We start from the raw sequence: 18351 nt of genomic DNA on the forward strand, positions 1-18351 counted from the left end.
GTTCTATATTAATGCGCTGCTTTAATTGATGCACGCAAATGCACAGAGAGAGAGCAAGAGGTCGGAGATTGCATTGTGCTGCGCACATACATACACTTCTTGTCAGATCTTGCCCGCGATTCTTATTAAAATAGCCTAGATACTAGATCGCTACATTATATTCCTCAGCAACGAAGTGGTAAAACTGCTGTTTTTGAATGAATTCGTTGTTTGTAGAGAGAGACACGCACATGCAGGCAGGTACACACACACACACACACACACACACACACACACACACACACACACACACACACACACACACACACCTGTCATCTCTCTCTCTCTATCGCCTTCTCTCGGTCGATTGATCGATAATTCACTGAAACAAATGCACGGTTTGCCGTGCATTAAAGGATTTTAAATGCACGACGTGGAGGCTAATAACCGCCCTTCGCGAGAGATGACAGTTGTGTGTGTGTGTGTGTGTGTGTGTGTGTACCTGCCTGCATGTGCGTGTCTCTCTCTACAAACGACGAATTATAACGGCAAACCGTTGATTATCCCGCTTATTCCATGGTCATTTGCCAAGTTATAGACAAGTATTGCTCTTTGTAGCGCAAAATTTGACCGAATGGGTAAAAAAGACGGTTATTTTCGTCAGTTATGACATGCAGCTCTAGCATTCTGCCCGCTTCAAATAAGACACAGAGATGAAATAGTGTGGTAAAATCACATTTATTCGAATGAAATAACGGGTGGGTGGGGTAATAAAAAAATGCATTCTGATTATTTGCGGGTGGATGAGATAAATCAATAATGATGCCAATATTAACTACATTTTTTATATGAACCTGTTTTAAATACTTTTTACTTTCATCAGGCATACAATTTCATTTGTGTGTGTGTGTGCGTGTGTTCGCCTGTTCGAGAAGTTGCGGTGACAGAAACGGTGACATTCCAAGTTATGCCTGTGTTAATGGTATTGAGTACGGTAATGCAGTGGTGCATTATCCAAAATCATGACAGTCTACCACATGAAGAGCTAATTCAATCGCATGTTAATAAATGCAAATATTCCCTAAAACCACCCAGTAAAGACAGTGATGTGGTCAGGACCGTGGCGCCGGCTTCTTTTGAAATATATTTGACAATTGTGCCTGATGCGCCTGCGCCTGCTCTGTCCACTTCTCCACTCCAGATGCTGCCTGTTCATACGCGAGAGCATGTAAGGGGAGGTGCGCAGTGGTATAATAATACATATTATTGATTACTTATTTGAATCAGTACATTATAACGAAATCAATACCTTAACAATGTAAAGAAGCAGATTTTTACGATCAGAATATTTCTAAACTGGTGAACCCCTGTAGCCTAAACTTAAGTCCAAGCATCCAGTATGCGTTCATATGGATCTAATACAGAGAAAACCCGGCCGATTTCATCAGATATTGCAGAGAGTCGCGTCCAGATGTCAGATAAAATAACGTTATACTTTTCAGCGTGGATTTGGCTTAAAATCACGAGTGATTAAACGTATTTGAGTGCACAGCGATGTGCAGATCAGATGAATCAATCTGCTGTTAAAATGAACCATCCATTCCTCATATCATCATGCAAAACTAAGAATAAAAAAAAAAAAAGTATAATATGACGATCGGGAGCGGGTCGGGTGCGGTTAGCTAAATCAGAGAAAAATAGAGGTGCGGGTGGGTAGCGGGCGGATAATTTATTTGAAGCTGCGGATTCGGGATTCAATTGACATTTGAGCCCATCCGCGCATCTCTAGTAAACGCACAAAATCCACACCTGTAGCACGTTTCCAGAGCGGGGCTCGATGACGCGGAGCTTCTTGTCCTTGCAGCTGGTGGCCAGCAGGCTGCCTTCTGTGTTAAATGACATACAGAGGATCACATCTGTATGACAGTCAATCATTTTCACTGGCTCCCCAATCTCAAGATTCCAAATGAGGATCTACAGAAAGAGGAAAAAAACACAACAGTCAAACCTCAGATACAGTCTTTTGACAGTTTTATTTTTGCGAGTGGCACTCTCATGTTCATATTATGGACAATCAGAATTAGTTTTCGCATTCAATCAATAGTACCGACTGTCTACACTGTTTTGATGTTTTAATTTTACAGTTTATATTACTATATTTAAAAACGTCAAATTCTGTTACAAAAGACTTACCTTGTAGTCATAGCCAGCGCTGAAGAGAATCCCACTAGTGGTTGGATGCCACTCTATAAGGCCCACACGCCTGCTGTGGCCATACAGTTCTAACACAGACTCTGTCAAATTCCTCCTCAGTCCACCATCAGGAATCTCCCATATTCTCACCTGACACATTCACATACACATGCGAACACAAAGATGCAGAACACACACAAAAATTACTTTTGAATATCATTATATGTTTTCACCTGCTCTATTCCTATTGTGATTTTGAGCAAGGCATTTTGGGCATCTTAGTGAGTGAGTGCATGTATGTGTGTTTTTAAATTTATGTAATTTTTTTCCCTTTAATTTATATTTATTACAAATATAGTTATAAATTCGTTTCTTTTATACTTACATTGTTATTATTTGCAGGGTTATTTATTATGCTTTATGTGAAAAAAGGTACACACATGAAAATGACATTTAAAGGGATAGTTCACCCAAAAATGAAAATTCTGTCATTAATTACTCACCTTTATGTCTTTCCAAACCCGTAAGACCTTTGTTCATCTTTAGAACAGAAATTAAGACATTTTTGATGAAATCAGAGAGCATTCTGACCCTGCATAGACAGCAACGCAACTGACATGTTCACTGACATCTTTAAAATAGCCCATATGACACCAGTTTTTTTAATGTCAAAACGCCGGCTCCTGCATCAGCAGCACCACAAACATGCATTGTGGCACTCTTGTGAACATGCATCGACTGACCCAGAAGAGAAATTGTTGAATAAAGTTGTTATTTTTGTATTCTTTGCACACAAAAAGTCTTTTTGTAGCTTCATAAAATTACAGTTGAATCACTGATGCCACGTGGACTATTTTATCGATGTCCTTACTACGTTTCTGGCCCTTGAATGTGGTAATTATACTGCTGGTGGGTCAGAAAGCTCTCAGATTTCATCAAAAATATCTTAATTTGGTTCTGAAGATAAACAATGGTCTTAAGGGTTTGGAACGATATGAGGGTGAGTAATTAATGACAGAACTATCCATTTAAATGTTTATGCCTTTCCTTATATACATCTAGGTGTGCTGGTTTAAGTTTAATAAATAAGGTTTCACATCACATCAAGAAAAGTAAATGCTGGTTTTCCATTTGCAAAAACAAAAAGTAACCAATAACTAAAAAGTGTTTCACAGTTTATTCAAATGATGCTGACTAATTTGAACACTGTAATGATTTTGCACAAGTTTACTCACAGAAGAGTCCTCTGAACAAGAAGCGATTATATTGTCATGAAAAGGATTCCATTTGATGTCCAGCACATTGCCTTGGTGACCACAGACCTTTGGATAGTGAGGGTCGATACGGCCAAACTGCAGGAGGGAAGTACAGGTTACTAGTTTTTATCCCCCCCCCCCCCCCCCATGTGACTAAGAATACAAATAAAAGAATGCATGTACAAACATAAGATTAAAAAATATACATATTTGGATAGTTGAAAACATTCACCTTGAATGATATGTTTATACAATCTTACAACATCACACCTGCACAAATACCGCTGCATTGTAATACATACAAACGTCCACTGTGTGGCGCTACATAACTACAATAATACAGTCAGTAGTAGACAGAACGTTAGTAATGATGTCATGAATGTTTGATGTCACTTTAGTCCATTGACCTCCTTCTGAGGTCCTGTGGGATTTGTAGTTCAGGTCATGCATGAGTGCACCCTGAGTGGGCTGCTTATGAAAGACTCTTCATCTATAGGTCAGGCCTTCAAAACAATGCAGTGAGATAGTACTGCTGGCGCTCTAATATCAGAGAAGTCATTGTTGAAGAAATTTTGTATGCTTAAATTTGAGTCAAGAAGCAGTTTGATATTGAACAGCATGTTGCTTTTAGGTAGCATACATTAAGCCAAAGAACTCATGGCAGTCACACATTTTCCGTCCCCATGTCAGTGCTCTCTGTGCTATTCTCCTAGATTGGCATGATGGAAATCATGTCTGTGATTTGCTCTGTTAGATTATTGCATTAAATTAGCACTGTGATTGCTCGAGGGCTGTTCATTTAATAGAATTTTTCCTTGATTTCCCACAGGAGATCAAAGCTCAAAAGAAAATATGACCAATTATAAAATGTCAAAGCTTTTACCACTGTCACCAAAGCACTCTTGCGCACTTGTGCGCATGTTTGCATATATTTGAGGATTTCTGATTTGTCACGGTGTTTTCCAAGACAATATATAGCTCTTAGATTGATTCCGTGCTTATTCATACAAACAATTCTATTAGCAAATTTATTAGAACTATTTGAACCAATAAATAAATAAAGTGACTTTAAAATATGATTTTACTATAACTACTAACTTTATTAGTTGACCTCAGTGGAATAAATAAGTAAATAAATAAAGGTATAATTAATGATCTTTTAATTGTATTTGACAATATTTTGCTAAAGCATCATGGCACCTAACAACAACCGTGATTATGTTTTTTTCTGAAGGACATTTACATATATGCACAGGACAAAGTTGAAAGGAAATGCTTTTGCTTTTTACGCCTGTAGACTTTCCTGTCTGTTTCCTGTCTCTAATTATTTCTTTTTTTATTCTTGTTTTTTGTTATTCTTTGTGCAAAACAGATACGGATTTGTGTGTAGGAGTGTGTTGCCGGCGGGCGGTTGTTGACACAGATGTGTTGGCTGCAAATCAGGCTGAGTAGTCGCTGTCTGAGATCTTACAGTGCGAGACAAAAGGAGATAATATATTTAGCCACACCCTCTATTGTGAGCAGCACAATGATGCATGAGGAACAGCCATGTGATTACACTAATTATGATGTCAGTGGATGTGCCTACAGTCTAGACTGCCATAACTCTGATAGCACATTTCCTGCATAAAAAAATAACAAATGCTTTTTCTTAGAGGACAAATTTAACATTATTAGCAGAGAAGTTATATGGCTTAGCCACTGCTGAGCCACACTTAAATTAGTGCCACATAAATATCTACATCTAAATATTAAAGGTTGTATCAGCGATTTTAGGCTGAAACATAAAGTGTCACATTCAGCTGACCTTTCTTCACGATCCGCTCGCTGCCTGCCCCATAAAGTGGCTGTAAAAAAAAAAAAAAACGCGTCTCTGTGGTCAGCCTAGGGTCCGAGATATGCCAAAAAAACAATCGGTGCTACCAACCATTCCACATAAAAACAAACAGTGTTCCAACCAATCACCGTCAGGGGGTTGGTGCTTGTGGACTTTCGCTCTGCCTCCCTCACATCCCTGCACCAGTACGAAAATCCACAACACCAAACCCCTGACGCTGATTGGTTGGAACACTGTTTGTTTTTCTGTGGAATGGTTGGTAGCACCGATTGTTTTTTTTGGCATATCTCGGACCCTAGGCTGACCACAGAGACGCGTTTTTTTTACAGCCTATTTATGGGGCAGGCAGCGAGCGGATCGTGAAGAAAGGTCAGCTGAATGTGACACGTTATGTTTCAGGCTTGAAATCGCTGATACAACCTTTAAGTCAATGTAACATTATTCTGGGACAGTCCACAAAGTATGCTACAGTTGAAGTAAAAAATGTATACATCTTACAGAATCTGCAAAATGTTATTTATTTTAACAAAATAAAAGGGAACATTACAAAATGCATGTTGTTTTTTTATTTAGCACTGACCTGAACAATATATTTTTAATAAAAGATGTTTACATACAGTCCACAAGAGAAAATAATAGTTGAATTTATAAAAATGAACCCGTTTAAAACTTTACATACACTTTTTTATGTGATAGTTGTCAATGAGTCACTTGTTTGTCCTGAACATTTAAACTGCCTGCTGTTCTTTAGAAAAATCCTTCAGGCCCCACAAATTCTTTGGTTTTTCATAATTTTTGTGTATTTGAACCCTTTCCAACAATGACTGTATGATTTTGAGATTCATCTTTTTAGACTGAGGACAACTAAGGGACTCATATGCCACTCTTACAGAAGGTTCAAATGCTCACTGATGCTTCAGAAGGAAACGCGATGCATTAAGAGCCAGGGGGTGAAAACTTTTGGACAGAATGAAAATGTGTAAATTTTTCTCATTTTGCCTAAATATCATATTTTTTAAATTTAGTACTGCCCTTTAGAAGCTACAGAAGCTACTTGCCTGTTTCCCACAAGACAAAATCAGTTACATTTACCCTGATATCCAAATTCAAAAAGTTTTCACCCCCGGCTTTTAATGCATTGTGTTTCCTTCTGAAGAATCAGTGTGTGTTTAAACATTCTGTAATAGTTGCGTATGAGTCCCTCAGTTGTCCTCAGTGCAAAAGGAAAAATCTGAAAATCATACAGTCATTATAACTAGAGAGCATTAGCATCAGCGTTTGAGAGCAGAAAATACAGCTTATTTTTTCAAGATTTTATTTACTTGGCTTTTTTTTTCAAATTGTTTTCTCTCATGTATAAACTATTTCGGAGTACAAAGTATTTAGGCCTACTTTATTAATTTCTTTAACACAGAGAAATACAAGATAGCTTGCCTGCACATACTACATAGGCCAAATGATAGCATATTACAAAATGAACATTTGTTGCTAATTAATAATTATTTGCTACAAACTGATGATCGGCAGAGCCTAACAAATAATTCTTATTCAGCAGGAGGAGTATGGAGTTTTACAAAAGATTTACACTACCACATAATCAAAACATGACTGTTTTTTTCTAAAGCCTGTTCAAAATGATCCTGCATTCTTCAAAGTCCAACATTTTCCATGTTTTCTGAAAAAAAAAAAAATCTAAATAAAGGTCATTTCAGTTTACTGTATTCTGAGGCATTATAAAAAAGGGTGTGGGTCTAGTAAAAAGCACTCTTGGGTATGTTAAAGTAGTCTGAACTGGTTGGCAGTTTCCTATCAGTGTTGCCAGACGGCCCAACTCCCTCTCTTTTATATATACGCGTGCGTGTGTGTGAAATCGCATACCTGACTACTTCAGCCTGCATTATTTTAAGAATTCTGATATCATCCCAAGCCATTACAGCACCACCTCAACACATTATCATTCACAGAAGTTTCTGTCAACAGCCGCTTAGCAGGTCAAGGAAAGGAACGGTTTCATTTCCAAATGGTTAAACAGTTAATGATGACATCATCGCGAATACCACAGTCTTCTATTCATGCTCTTTTTTTTCTCTTTCCCTGGGCCATCTCATCATGGTTTCTGAATGCAGTTTCCATTCCACAACTGAAGCTCCTTTGTCATATGAGGAATTCCATTTGAAAAGCCAATGTTCTGCTACTATATTCCTCCCATCTGTCTGGATTTTACTATGAGAATTACTTATACTTAATCAGACAGTTGTCCCTGTAATATAGACTAATGTCTTGAACTGAATAAACACATTAAAGACATTTAATAAGCTACATAAGCATATTACAACAAGTACAAACTTGCATTAAACTGCCAAACTTTACACCCAAATTGTTTAAAAAAATAAATAAATACAAATGTATGGGTCAAAATTATCGATTTTTCTTTTATGCCAAAAATCATTAGGATATTATGTAAAGATCATGTTCAATGAAGATATTTTGTAAATTTCCTACTGTAACTATATCAAATCAAAATTTTTGATTAGTATGCATTGCTATAAGAAATTAATTTGGGCAACTTTATAGGCGATTTTTTTCAATATTTAGATTTTTTTGCACCCTCTAGTTCTAGTTTTTCATATAGTTGTGTCTTCGCCAAATACTATTGTATCCTCAGAAACCATATATCAATGGAAAGCTAATTAATTAAAATCTCTTAACTTTGTGGTCCAGGGTCACATATTTTGCTATAAAAAGCTAAAAACCAAAGGTTTAACTACTGTCAGTTATTAAATAGCTTCACAGTAATTCTATGATCTCTATGGCAGATTTCAGTGATGGTGACAGAATTTCTCAGCATTACAGTAAGTATGCACACTTCGCAGGGAGCTGTCAGTGCTAGACAGAGAACAACTAAGACACAAGGGAGATGGAGGATGAAGAAGCTGGGAAAAACAGCCCCACGTGGCGTCCAAAGAAACACATATGCGGAAGTCAAAAGGACTGAGTTTTTTTTTTCAAGGCCTGGGAGCCCAGTTGGAGTCACAAACAAAGTGGAATTGAGCACATTAAGGGCACAAAGCTGGCCTTCTACATCACACATTAACTGGGCAACTCTTGAGTGCTCATCACAAAAGTGCTATTGATAGTTTATCCAAGTTGGCTGAGACCATGACCGAGGGTCTGCAGGCCCACTGGGCAGTCTAGCATGACCGGATGCGCTCAAGAGGAGGGACAGAAGAATAGACAGAATAAAGAGGAGGGGAGATGACTGAAGACAAGAATGGGACATCAGAGGCTGTGCGCCAAAATCTCATTGTCATGTCAATGATAAATGGTGTGTGTCATTTTTCCTGCCTGTGCTTTTTGTACAGTCTGGCCCCTTGCTGTGGAGGTGGAATTTGGAGGCACATTAAATTCACATTTGCATTTTGTATTTTTAGGAGTCAGTAACAAAATGGTTAGAAAAACATAATTTAGGGATAGTTGACTCAAAAAAATGTATCATTTACTTACCCTCATGTCGTTCCAAACCTGTATGACTTTCTTCTTTTAGGAAACTGAAAAGAGTGTTTATCTTTTATTTTTTGGCCATACAATAGAAGTCAATGGGGACCAAAACTGTTTGGTTACCAACGTTCTTTAAAATATCTTCTTTTTCCGAAGAAAGAAAGTCGTACAAGTTTGAAACAACATGAGGCCGAGTAAATGTGACCCTGGACCACAAAACCAGTCGTAAGTAGCACAGGTATATTTGTAGCAATAGCCAACAATACAATGTATGGGGCAAAATGATTTTATGCCAAAAATCATTAGGATATTAAGTAAACATCATGTTCCATGAAGATATTTTGTCAATTCCCTACTGTAAATATATCAAAACCTATTTTTTGATTAGTAATATGCATTGCTAAGAACTTCATTTGGACAACTTCAAAGGTGATTTTCTCAATATTTAGATTTTTTTGCACCCTCAGGTTCCAGATTTTCAAATAGTTTTATCTCGGCCAAATATTGTCCTATTCTAACAAACAATACATCAATAAAAGTTTATGTATTCAGATTTCAATTTCAATTTATTAAATCTCAATTTAAAAAAGTTGACCCTTTTGACTGGCTTTGTGGACCAAGGTCACAAATGATGACAGAATATGCAGTAATCTCTTTAACCTGCAGAATCCCTGTCTTCTATCTTTCCTTTTGAAGCAGACATATAAAGCTGTTCTGTTCCAGCCAGAGCACACCGATGTCCACATTGATTTGTCCACACCACTGTTATATCAGTGTCAGTGACCAAGAGTTTACAGCTTCCAGTGCTTCTCCATTTTATAGCATTAAAGCCAGAGATCAAAGGAAAAGTATCTCTCTGCTCACTAGTCAGGCTTTTAGCTCGGCCTGCAAACAGAGTAACACAAAGATTCAATTTAGAGCATGTCAAGCCACTGGGTGAGGGACTTCATGGTTTTATGGAGTCATGGTTCAGACTCAGATGGTGATGAAAATAGCAACTTGCTTTTAAAAAGATGCAAAAACAAACATTTGTGCTGTTTTTGTTCATTAATTTGATGTTATTGTGCTCTCTGGATGTAACATAATTGTGTTGAAAGAAATGTTTTCATTCAGAACAGCATGTAGGTGATCATGAAATGTCTGTGTATTGGTGCAAAGGGAATCTAAACCATGCAAAGAAAATGCATAATATGAGAGAGTGAGAGACAGAGGCCTGTGGGTTTTTTTTTAAGTGTGCACCACATGTTCATTTATAAGAACAGGGCGAAGGATGACTCATCTATGTTTTTCCACTGTTCGGTAACCACTGCTCATGTTCTCTCTAACAATTAATGTAAATGTGAATTGGTGCAAAGCATCCATTAGCACTCCTCCGTATTGCTTTGTTTTAGACAGATTTTATGCGTGTTTGCAGTAAAATTATTAGAAATGCTTGTGTGTTTGGCCTTGCAAACAAAGAACATAGATATACATTGGTTGATGCATCAAGGTTCAAGTGTGTGCATCCTACACTTTAATCACAGTTCACTTTAAGATGCACATTTTCTACTTTTTAACACATAAATAATCATATGTTAGCTTACTGACTGAGCATTGTAACCCATGTTTCAATGGCTTTTTGTGTGTGTGTGATTTGTGTCTCAAACTGATTTAAAGGGTTAGTCCACCCAAAAATAAAAATTCTGTCATTAATTACTCACCCTCATGCTGTTTCGAAGACCTTTATTCATCTTTGGAACAAAAATTAAGTACTTTTTATGAAATTCAAGAGCTTTCTGACCCTCCATAGACAGCAAGGCTCCTTAAAGGTTCAAGAAAGGTACCAAGAACATCAACAAAGTATTCCATGTGACAAAAACCGACAAAAATAATGACTTTATTTTAACAATTCTTCTCTGCGGCCCTCTAGCACTACATTGGAGTATACTACGACGCGTTTACGTTCAGAGGAAAGCGCGCGCATTTATGTAAGTTATGTCATTTAGATTTTTGCATAATCTGAATGAATAATACATAAGCTTTCCATTAAAATATGGTTTGTTAGGATAAGAAAATATTTGGCCGAGATACAACTATTTGAAAATCTGGAATCTGAGGGTCCAAAAAAATTCTAAATATTGAGAAAATCGCCTTTAAAGTTGTCCAAATGAAGTTCTCAGCAATGCATATGACTAATCAAACATTTTGATAACTTTTGATATATTTACGGTAGGAAATTTACAAAATATCTTCATGGAACATGATCCTAATGATTTTTGGCATAAAAAAACCCAATCACCCAATGTATTTTTGGCTATTGCTACAAATATACCCGTGTTACTTAAAACTGGTTTTGTGGTCCAGGGTCACATATATACATATATGTTTATACATATACATATACATACAACTAAAATCCATAAACACCATAACTGTGTGTGTAGTTATTCAACAACTCAGTCGTGCTTTGGGGCAAATTTGTCCTCAGATATTAATCTGACAAAATCTCTGTTTGGTGACTTCCTTTGTAAAAATCGATAAATAAAATTTATATTGGACTGTGGCGTTAATGAGTGACATTGTAACCATAGATATATATACGTATATATATCTATGATTGTAACCCTTAAACCCATTGTAACCGTTAAAATGACGATTTTACAACTATTTAACAACACTTACCAGTCTCCCCTACTCGCAACAACGCCAACTCATTTGCTATAGGCTCCATTTTAAACACACTGCCTGCATGTATGCCGCCAAAATACGGCTCTTGAAAGGTTCGCATCATTCATGCCGCTGTTTGTGCTAGTCTGACTCCCCACATTGTGTGGGTCATGAATTTAGTGTAAGCCATTAAGACAAATCTGTCTAGAGAAAACACTAGTAGGCGCGCGTGCTGTGTCGTCGTGGTTACCTGAGTGACCGGGATAACAACGAACGATCCTCCTCCCGCGCTCTCCGTTACTATGGCGAGGAACTTGGCGTTGACCGCGCAGAAGTGGTTGTCATGGACGTTCTTTGTGATCGGGATGCCCTCGAAGCAGTGCTCCCGGTTGGCCACTTTGCCATAGACGTTTCGAAACTTGGAGCTCCGGTAGGTCGGCCGCCATGACATCTGCAAAACACATGTGAAGTCAGATAGATTAGATTTTTTCCCTCAATTTATAATTTAAATTGTGACGTGGGCAGATGGGGTTGTCCATATCAAGGCTACATTTTAAAAATAAAGTATAATTAGTAGGGATGTAACGGTATTGTAAATACCGTCGTACCGCAATAGCAATTTTTTTCGATACTACCGTGGTCGCATGACTCGATAAAACGAAAGGTCTTCTGAGAAAAGTTTGCTCAGGCGAATGGAGCGAACGGGAGGTATGGGGAACTACAATTCCCATCAGCCCAGGCGTGGCCATCATCCTTTGCGGTCTGTTGTGATTCTGAATGGAGTGAGGAGCGGATTTTTGAAAAGACGGAGCGTCGTGGTTTAAACTCGCTCCAAGACCGATCCGCCACCGTTCCATCATGAGAACAATTCGCGCCAACTGACCGTAATATAACTGCATATTAAGCAGGAATTCACATGCTAAACATATTTCGCTTGATACTAGAGATGGATCACTCAAATCAGAAATAATGTGAAGGCTGTGATGACGGCAATGGACATCATAAGCGGTAAATTATAGTTCTCAAGTTTGTTCTTTCTAGATACTTAATATTTTCAGGTGAAAGCATCATTTAAACAGATACAGCACTTATTCACACGCAATCACTCTGTTAATGCATTAAAACAAATGTAATGTTATCCGATTTCGAATGAGCAGAAATCTGTAAGAAATGCAGCGATCCATAAGTAAAATAACTGACGAAAATGTATTTTTATTTTCATTACAAACTTTGCACTGCATAAAGCAGCAATTATACTCTTTTAATGCTGCTGTTGTTATTAGCTTGGTATGTGGTAGGAACAAAGTTTGCACACTAGTGTTCCAAACTCTCCTGTTATTTTATTTTTGTATTTAAAAAAAAAAATCTTTTATATGTGTTATGAACAGGACCATTATATTTCAAACATTATATCTGATTTTTTTTTTGACGCGGAGCGGTGTTTCTGATATCAGTGAGCGAGGAGTGCAGCGGGAGCGGAAAATTGTGAACCTGGAGCGGAGCTGGAGCGGAGTGATTCTTGAATGCACAGAGCACGGAGGGGAAATTGTTGCCGCTCCACTCCGCTCACATACTCTGGTCCCAAGTGAGAGGGTTTTTTCTGTTACAGGGGACATTGTAAATGCCCCGAGATCCCAGCTTTTACCAGATAATGTTAATAAGCTAGATTTCCTTTAAAAAAAAAACTGTCTCTGTCTGAATAAGTGAGTGTGTGAGTGAATGAGGTGAGTGTTCTCAAATACTCATTCAGCACATGGGCCAGCTGCAATAAGTAGGCTGCTATTGTTATTTTTTTTCTGAGTTTTCAAGAATACTAAATTGAAACTTTTTTTTTTTTTTTTTACATGGTTTAATAATTTTTTTGTTATTAAAATTGAAGTTCCTGTTTCAAAGTGATAGATGGCTAATTTGTATGCCATTGATATGTTCAGTGTTCATGTAAACTGTTTAATAAGCACTTCTGGCACTTTTTTCGAGTCTCTTCATTAGTTTAGTTTTTCCTGTAAATGATTCAATAAATACCGTACCGTGACATTCATATCGAGGTATTACCGTACCGTGAATTTTTGATACCGTTACATCCCTAATAATTAGTCTAAAGCTCCAGCTTGTTTACCTCTCTGTACTGAAAGATTATATAACAGGTGAGCATATACGAACTGATACTGTTAATGACTGGGGAAAAAATCATAATGTCAAGAATAATTTTTTAATCTCCACCGAAACCTGGAACACACACAAATCCTATCCAGTTTATTTCTACTATGCAGAAGTAAGCATATTGGCGAGACTTCCAATGTGCAGTAAACTGTTTGCACTACAAACCAGTGTGTTCATAATTATGATAATACATAAAAATAACATGGTAAGACACCAATTTGCAATATTAAACAGCAAAGCGAGCTGTTTTGTACAGCTAGAAATAGCTGGAAGTGGATGAGACCGGAAGCCAGACCCATTAAATGTACAAATGGCTGCGTCTTACGGAAAAATAAGGTGGATACTACAAATTTTTTTTTTTTTTTTGCAAAGAACCAATGATGAACCTTTATTTTATTGGTATCGACTATGAATAAAACAATATTATACATTTTAATAGAAATTCTTATAGTGTGTGCAAGAGTGACCACCAAAACTGAAAAAAAAAAACTAAATCAAACAAAGTAAACAAGACAACACAAACCAACAACCAGATCTAAGTTGTTACCAAGCCCAACATCACTTATAAACAAACTCAGATACAGACTATGTCAATAAATATAAAACAATTAGATTGATGTCCAATGACACTATAATATGATAAGTGAAATACAGATAAGTGCAATACAGATATTGGACCCATTAGTGCTGATCTGGCCCCATTTTCCAATTAGAAACCCCTTGAGAAGACTCCGCCACTCAAACAGGAAGCGGTTGGTGGATGCTTGTAAAATTTCACTCACAACTCAAACCGCTGTTTGTAGTTTAGCCTAGAGGAATGCGCAAGCAACAATTTAGGCTCTAATGAATGAGACTGTGCCATTCAAACTAAAATGAGCTGTGTTTTGAACAGTGTTTGGCCACAAGGAAGACAGGAAGTGTTAAATCACCAGTGGCTGATCTGAATCTTCATGTGAGATTGACACCACTCATGACTAAAGACTGCATTGTGAAATTCTGTCTGCTTTTGTATAACATGTGCATTCCTTATTGTCTTTAGTTTATTGCTAGCATACATGATGACTAATCAGGAATTGTGTTAGCATGGTTAAAATGTTTAGCTAATCGTGTTCTGTGTTCTGTTACATCTATCTGAGATCTTTCTGTCCTCAATCACTTTTTTTTACTTTCACGTGTGTAATTTTCAGCTCTCCTACTGTGTGAATTTTTACAGCGGTCCTAAAGCATTAAATGGTTTGTGTGCTTGTTGTTCTGCCTGTTTAACCATAATCGAGATTTGTATGCAAGAACATTTGTTCATCTAATGCTGCACGCACATCTACACACACTCTTGCTCACTTCTCCAAAAGAACAATTGACCACTATCTGTGTACACAGAATTACAGTATTTCTGTATACGAATCCACAAAATATATTGTCTTATTTAATATATTACAATAATATACCTCATATTTATTATTAGTTTCACCTCAGCATCTAATTCCAAAACACAGAGACTAATTTCCTACCTTTCCTCTGGTTTTGAGCTGACCACCCACTGAATTCTGCAGTCATTTACAGAAAGAGCCTGTATCTTCTTCAGCTTCCTGCGTGCATCTAGTTTGCCGGCCTGAGTTCCTTGCATCTGTTTCTCTCTTTCCCTTTTTCCTCCAAGCCTTCTCCTCCCACAGCCTCCTTTCAACCCTCCCTTACTACTTCATTCCCTCCCTTTTCCCAGGCCCAGCCCCACATCAGCTACTTTGGCACTACTGTAATTGCTAGGGGTTGAATATCTTTCTCTCTGCCTGAAACACACACACACACACACACACACACACACACACACACACACACACACACAGTTACTCCCTTTCGATTGTAAACACGTTACCTCAGGCACAAGTTGTTGCTCCATCCTCTCTTTACTGTATGTCAGTGTTTGCTTATTGATGTCTTTATTTTTATTAGCCATTGCCTGACCACAAAGATTCTCACCACCTCGTTCAGTTAGAAAACATATTGATCTAAACTAAAAGACAATGCTGTGTTATATAATAAGTATGACGTAACTGCACTCTGTCTACTTATGTCTGGGGGAAATGTCCTCATTTCCACAGGAGGATGACCATTGCTGTATGTGCATCCACTATAGCAGCTATAGACTTAAAAACATCATAACAAGATTACCGTCTTGTTCCTGAGCGCTCTTCCCATCTATGTTCCTGTTTTTAATTTTTTTATCTCTCCACTTGCTGCCCAGTCCTCCAGATGAAAAAAAAAATGTATGTTCTATGTTTGAGGTATGTAGTTTTACAGTTATATACATACAGTTGATGTCAAAAGTTTACAAAAGTTTGCAGAAATGTTAATTATTTTACCAAATAAAGAGGGATTATACAAAATGCATGTTATTTTTTATTTTGTACTGACCTGAATAAAATATTTCACATAAAAGACATTTACATATAGTCCACAGGAGAAAATTATAGTTGAATTTATAAAAAATTATCCTGTTCAAAAGTTTACATACACTTGATTCTTAATACAGTGTTGTTACCTACATTATCCACAGTTTTTTTTTTTTGTTTTTTTGTTTAGTGATAGTTGTTCATGAGTCCCTTGTTTGTCCTGAACAGTTAAACTGCCTGCTGTTTTTCAGAAAAAATCCTTCAGGTCCCACAGATTCTTTGGTTTTTCAGCATTTTTGTGTATTTGAACCCTTTCCAAGAATGACTGTATTTTGAGATCTATCTTTTCACACTGAGGACAACTGAGGCACTTGTATGCAACTATTAAAAAAGGTTCAAATTCAAATGCTCACTGATGCTTCAGAAGGAAAAATTATGCAACATTTTGAATGGAATGAGGATGTGTACATTTTTCTTATTTTTAGTACTGCCCTTCAGAAGCTACAGAAGATACTTACAAGTTCCCCAGAAGGCAAAATAAGTTAAATTTACCCTAATCCCATAAAGTTTTCACCCCCTGGCTCTTAATGTATCATTTTTCCTTCTGAAGTATTAGTGAGCGTTTGAACCTTCTGTAATAGTTGCATATCAGTCCCTCAGTTGTCCTCAGTGTGAAAAGATGGATCTCAAAATCATACAGTCATTGTTGGAAAGGGTTCAACTACACAAAATTCTGAAAAAACAAACAAAGAAACACACAGCTGTGGATCATTTAGGTAAGAACATAGTGTATGTAAACTTTTGAACAAGGTCATTTTTATAAATTCAACTATTATTTTCAAATATACTATTCAGGTCAGTACTAATTAAAAAAAACATGCATTTTGTATGATCCCTCTTATTTAAGTAAAATAATGCAGATTCTGAAAGGTTTGCAAAACTGTTTGCAAACTTTTTACTTCAACTGTACATGACATTAGGGCTTGGCCATATCATACCTTTCAAGGTAATACCGGTGTAATGTTATGGTACGATATGAAATTGACATATCGCGATAGAACTTGGACTTAACGCGCGTGCGCAGTGCTGGTGTTTTCATGCGGTCGCACATGGAGCGAGAAGCATGGCGGCGACCGAGGAGGCGGCATGCACAAGCGGAGCATTGACTTACACATGTGAACCAGAATTTGTTTGCAAAAAAGGTACAACATCCGTGGTGTGGAACTGGTTTGGTTTTCGCCCGTCAGATGCACGGCAGAACACTATTTTTTGCAAAATATGCAGTGTTTCCCCTACCATTATCTTAGGGGGGCGGCCCGCCCCCCAACGGCACCCCCCGCCCCCCTTGAACGTCAAGTTCATTTTATTTTCGATATAGCGCCAGATCAAAATAGAAGTCATTTAAGGTTATCTTTCCTATAGAACAGGTCTATATATTGTTCTTTTATTAAACAAACTAAATTGCCTCATGTTATTTATCTTATATACACGAAGGCATGTCATATTTCTGTCTCTACATGGTCGCGCGTTTACAATGTCTCCTCCACGAAAACACAGGCTGGATCGCGGACTCCATTCATAAAAACGGAATTTACTATAGCGCGGAATGCCACGGAATTCGTCGATTTTTGGATTAAGTCTGTCACTTAATTCAAATCGTGATATGGACTAGTGTCTGTGAAAACTGAAATGCAAAAAGACCATTTCAATATGAATCCTGCATGTTCCGTTTGCCTCTGTTATGTATGAATGGCAGAGACGCATTTTTTTTAATATGCGCATACTGAAACACGCGTGACGCTCCCGCTAATTTTTGGCATTTGCTCTCACATGAACAGATAAACTCAATCTCCAAAGCTGCTGTGAGTGTCACCTTTACCATTTCATTTGAGAAAACTAGCATCATATCATACTGTACACACAGAAACTTCACGGCCACCTGTCAAAATAAAAGTATGGTTTAACATGTAACAGAACAATATTAGTCTTGTATTACTTTTGTACAGTATAATGTAGGTGTTTATATATTCCTATTTAAATAATTGACATAAAACAATGATAAAAAATAAATGTTACAAGATTAACCACTTACTTGTAGAAAAAATACTACAATTATTATTTAAACGTTTTAAACTGAATACAATTTTTCTTCCATGTATTGATTTTAACAGTAAACCTGTTTGTTTGCCAAAAATTAAAAGGTTTTATTTTTAATTTGATTAAAAATAAATAAATGTTTATGCTTTCATTTGATTAGCAGAAAAATTAAAACACACAAGAATTTCTAAAAAAAAAAAAAAGAGCAAAAGATTGTATAGCCCTATTGTTCAAAATGTTAAAATAGAGAGTTTTGGACTTATTTTTTCACTGAAATAAATGTTTTCATTATTACACA

The 18351-nt window shown here is 37.1% G+C and overlaps 1 protein-coding gene across 3 annotated transcripts in view; it reads right to left on the reverse strand.

Annotated features, from left to right (window-relative positions):
- Positions 1 to 18351, reverse strand: part of coro2ba (coronin, actin binding protein, 2Ba) — a 57844-nt gene that overhangs the window by 13650 nt on the left and 25843 nt on the right. For 2 of the 3 annotated variants that reach the window (XM_073836153.1, XM_073836154.1), the window contains exons 2-5: positions 11660 to 11860; positions 3408 to 3524; positions 2173 to 2322; positions 1789 to 1953 (exon numbers count right to left, since the gene is read on the reverse strand). In XM_073836153.1, the coding sequence (XP_073692254.1) occupies positions 1789 to 1953; positions 2173 to 2322; positions 3408 to 3524; positions 11660 to 11860 (633 nt within the window). Of the gene's footprint in view, positions 1 to 1788; positions 1954 to 2172; positions 2323 to 3407; positions 3525 to 11659; positions 11861 to 15077; positions 15211 to 18351 lie in introns of those variants that run through there. The other variant, XM_073836155.1, reaches the window with a different exon arrangement.

This window comes from Garra rufa, chromosome 3, assembly GCF_049309525.1.
Source record: "Garra rufa chromosome 3, GarRuf1.0, whole genome shotgun sequence".
Taxonomy (NCBI): Eukaryota; Metazoa; Chordata; class Actinopteri; order Cypriniformes; family Cyprinidae; genus Garra; species Garra rufa.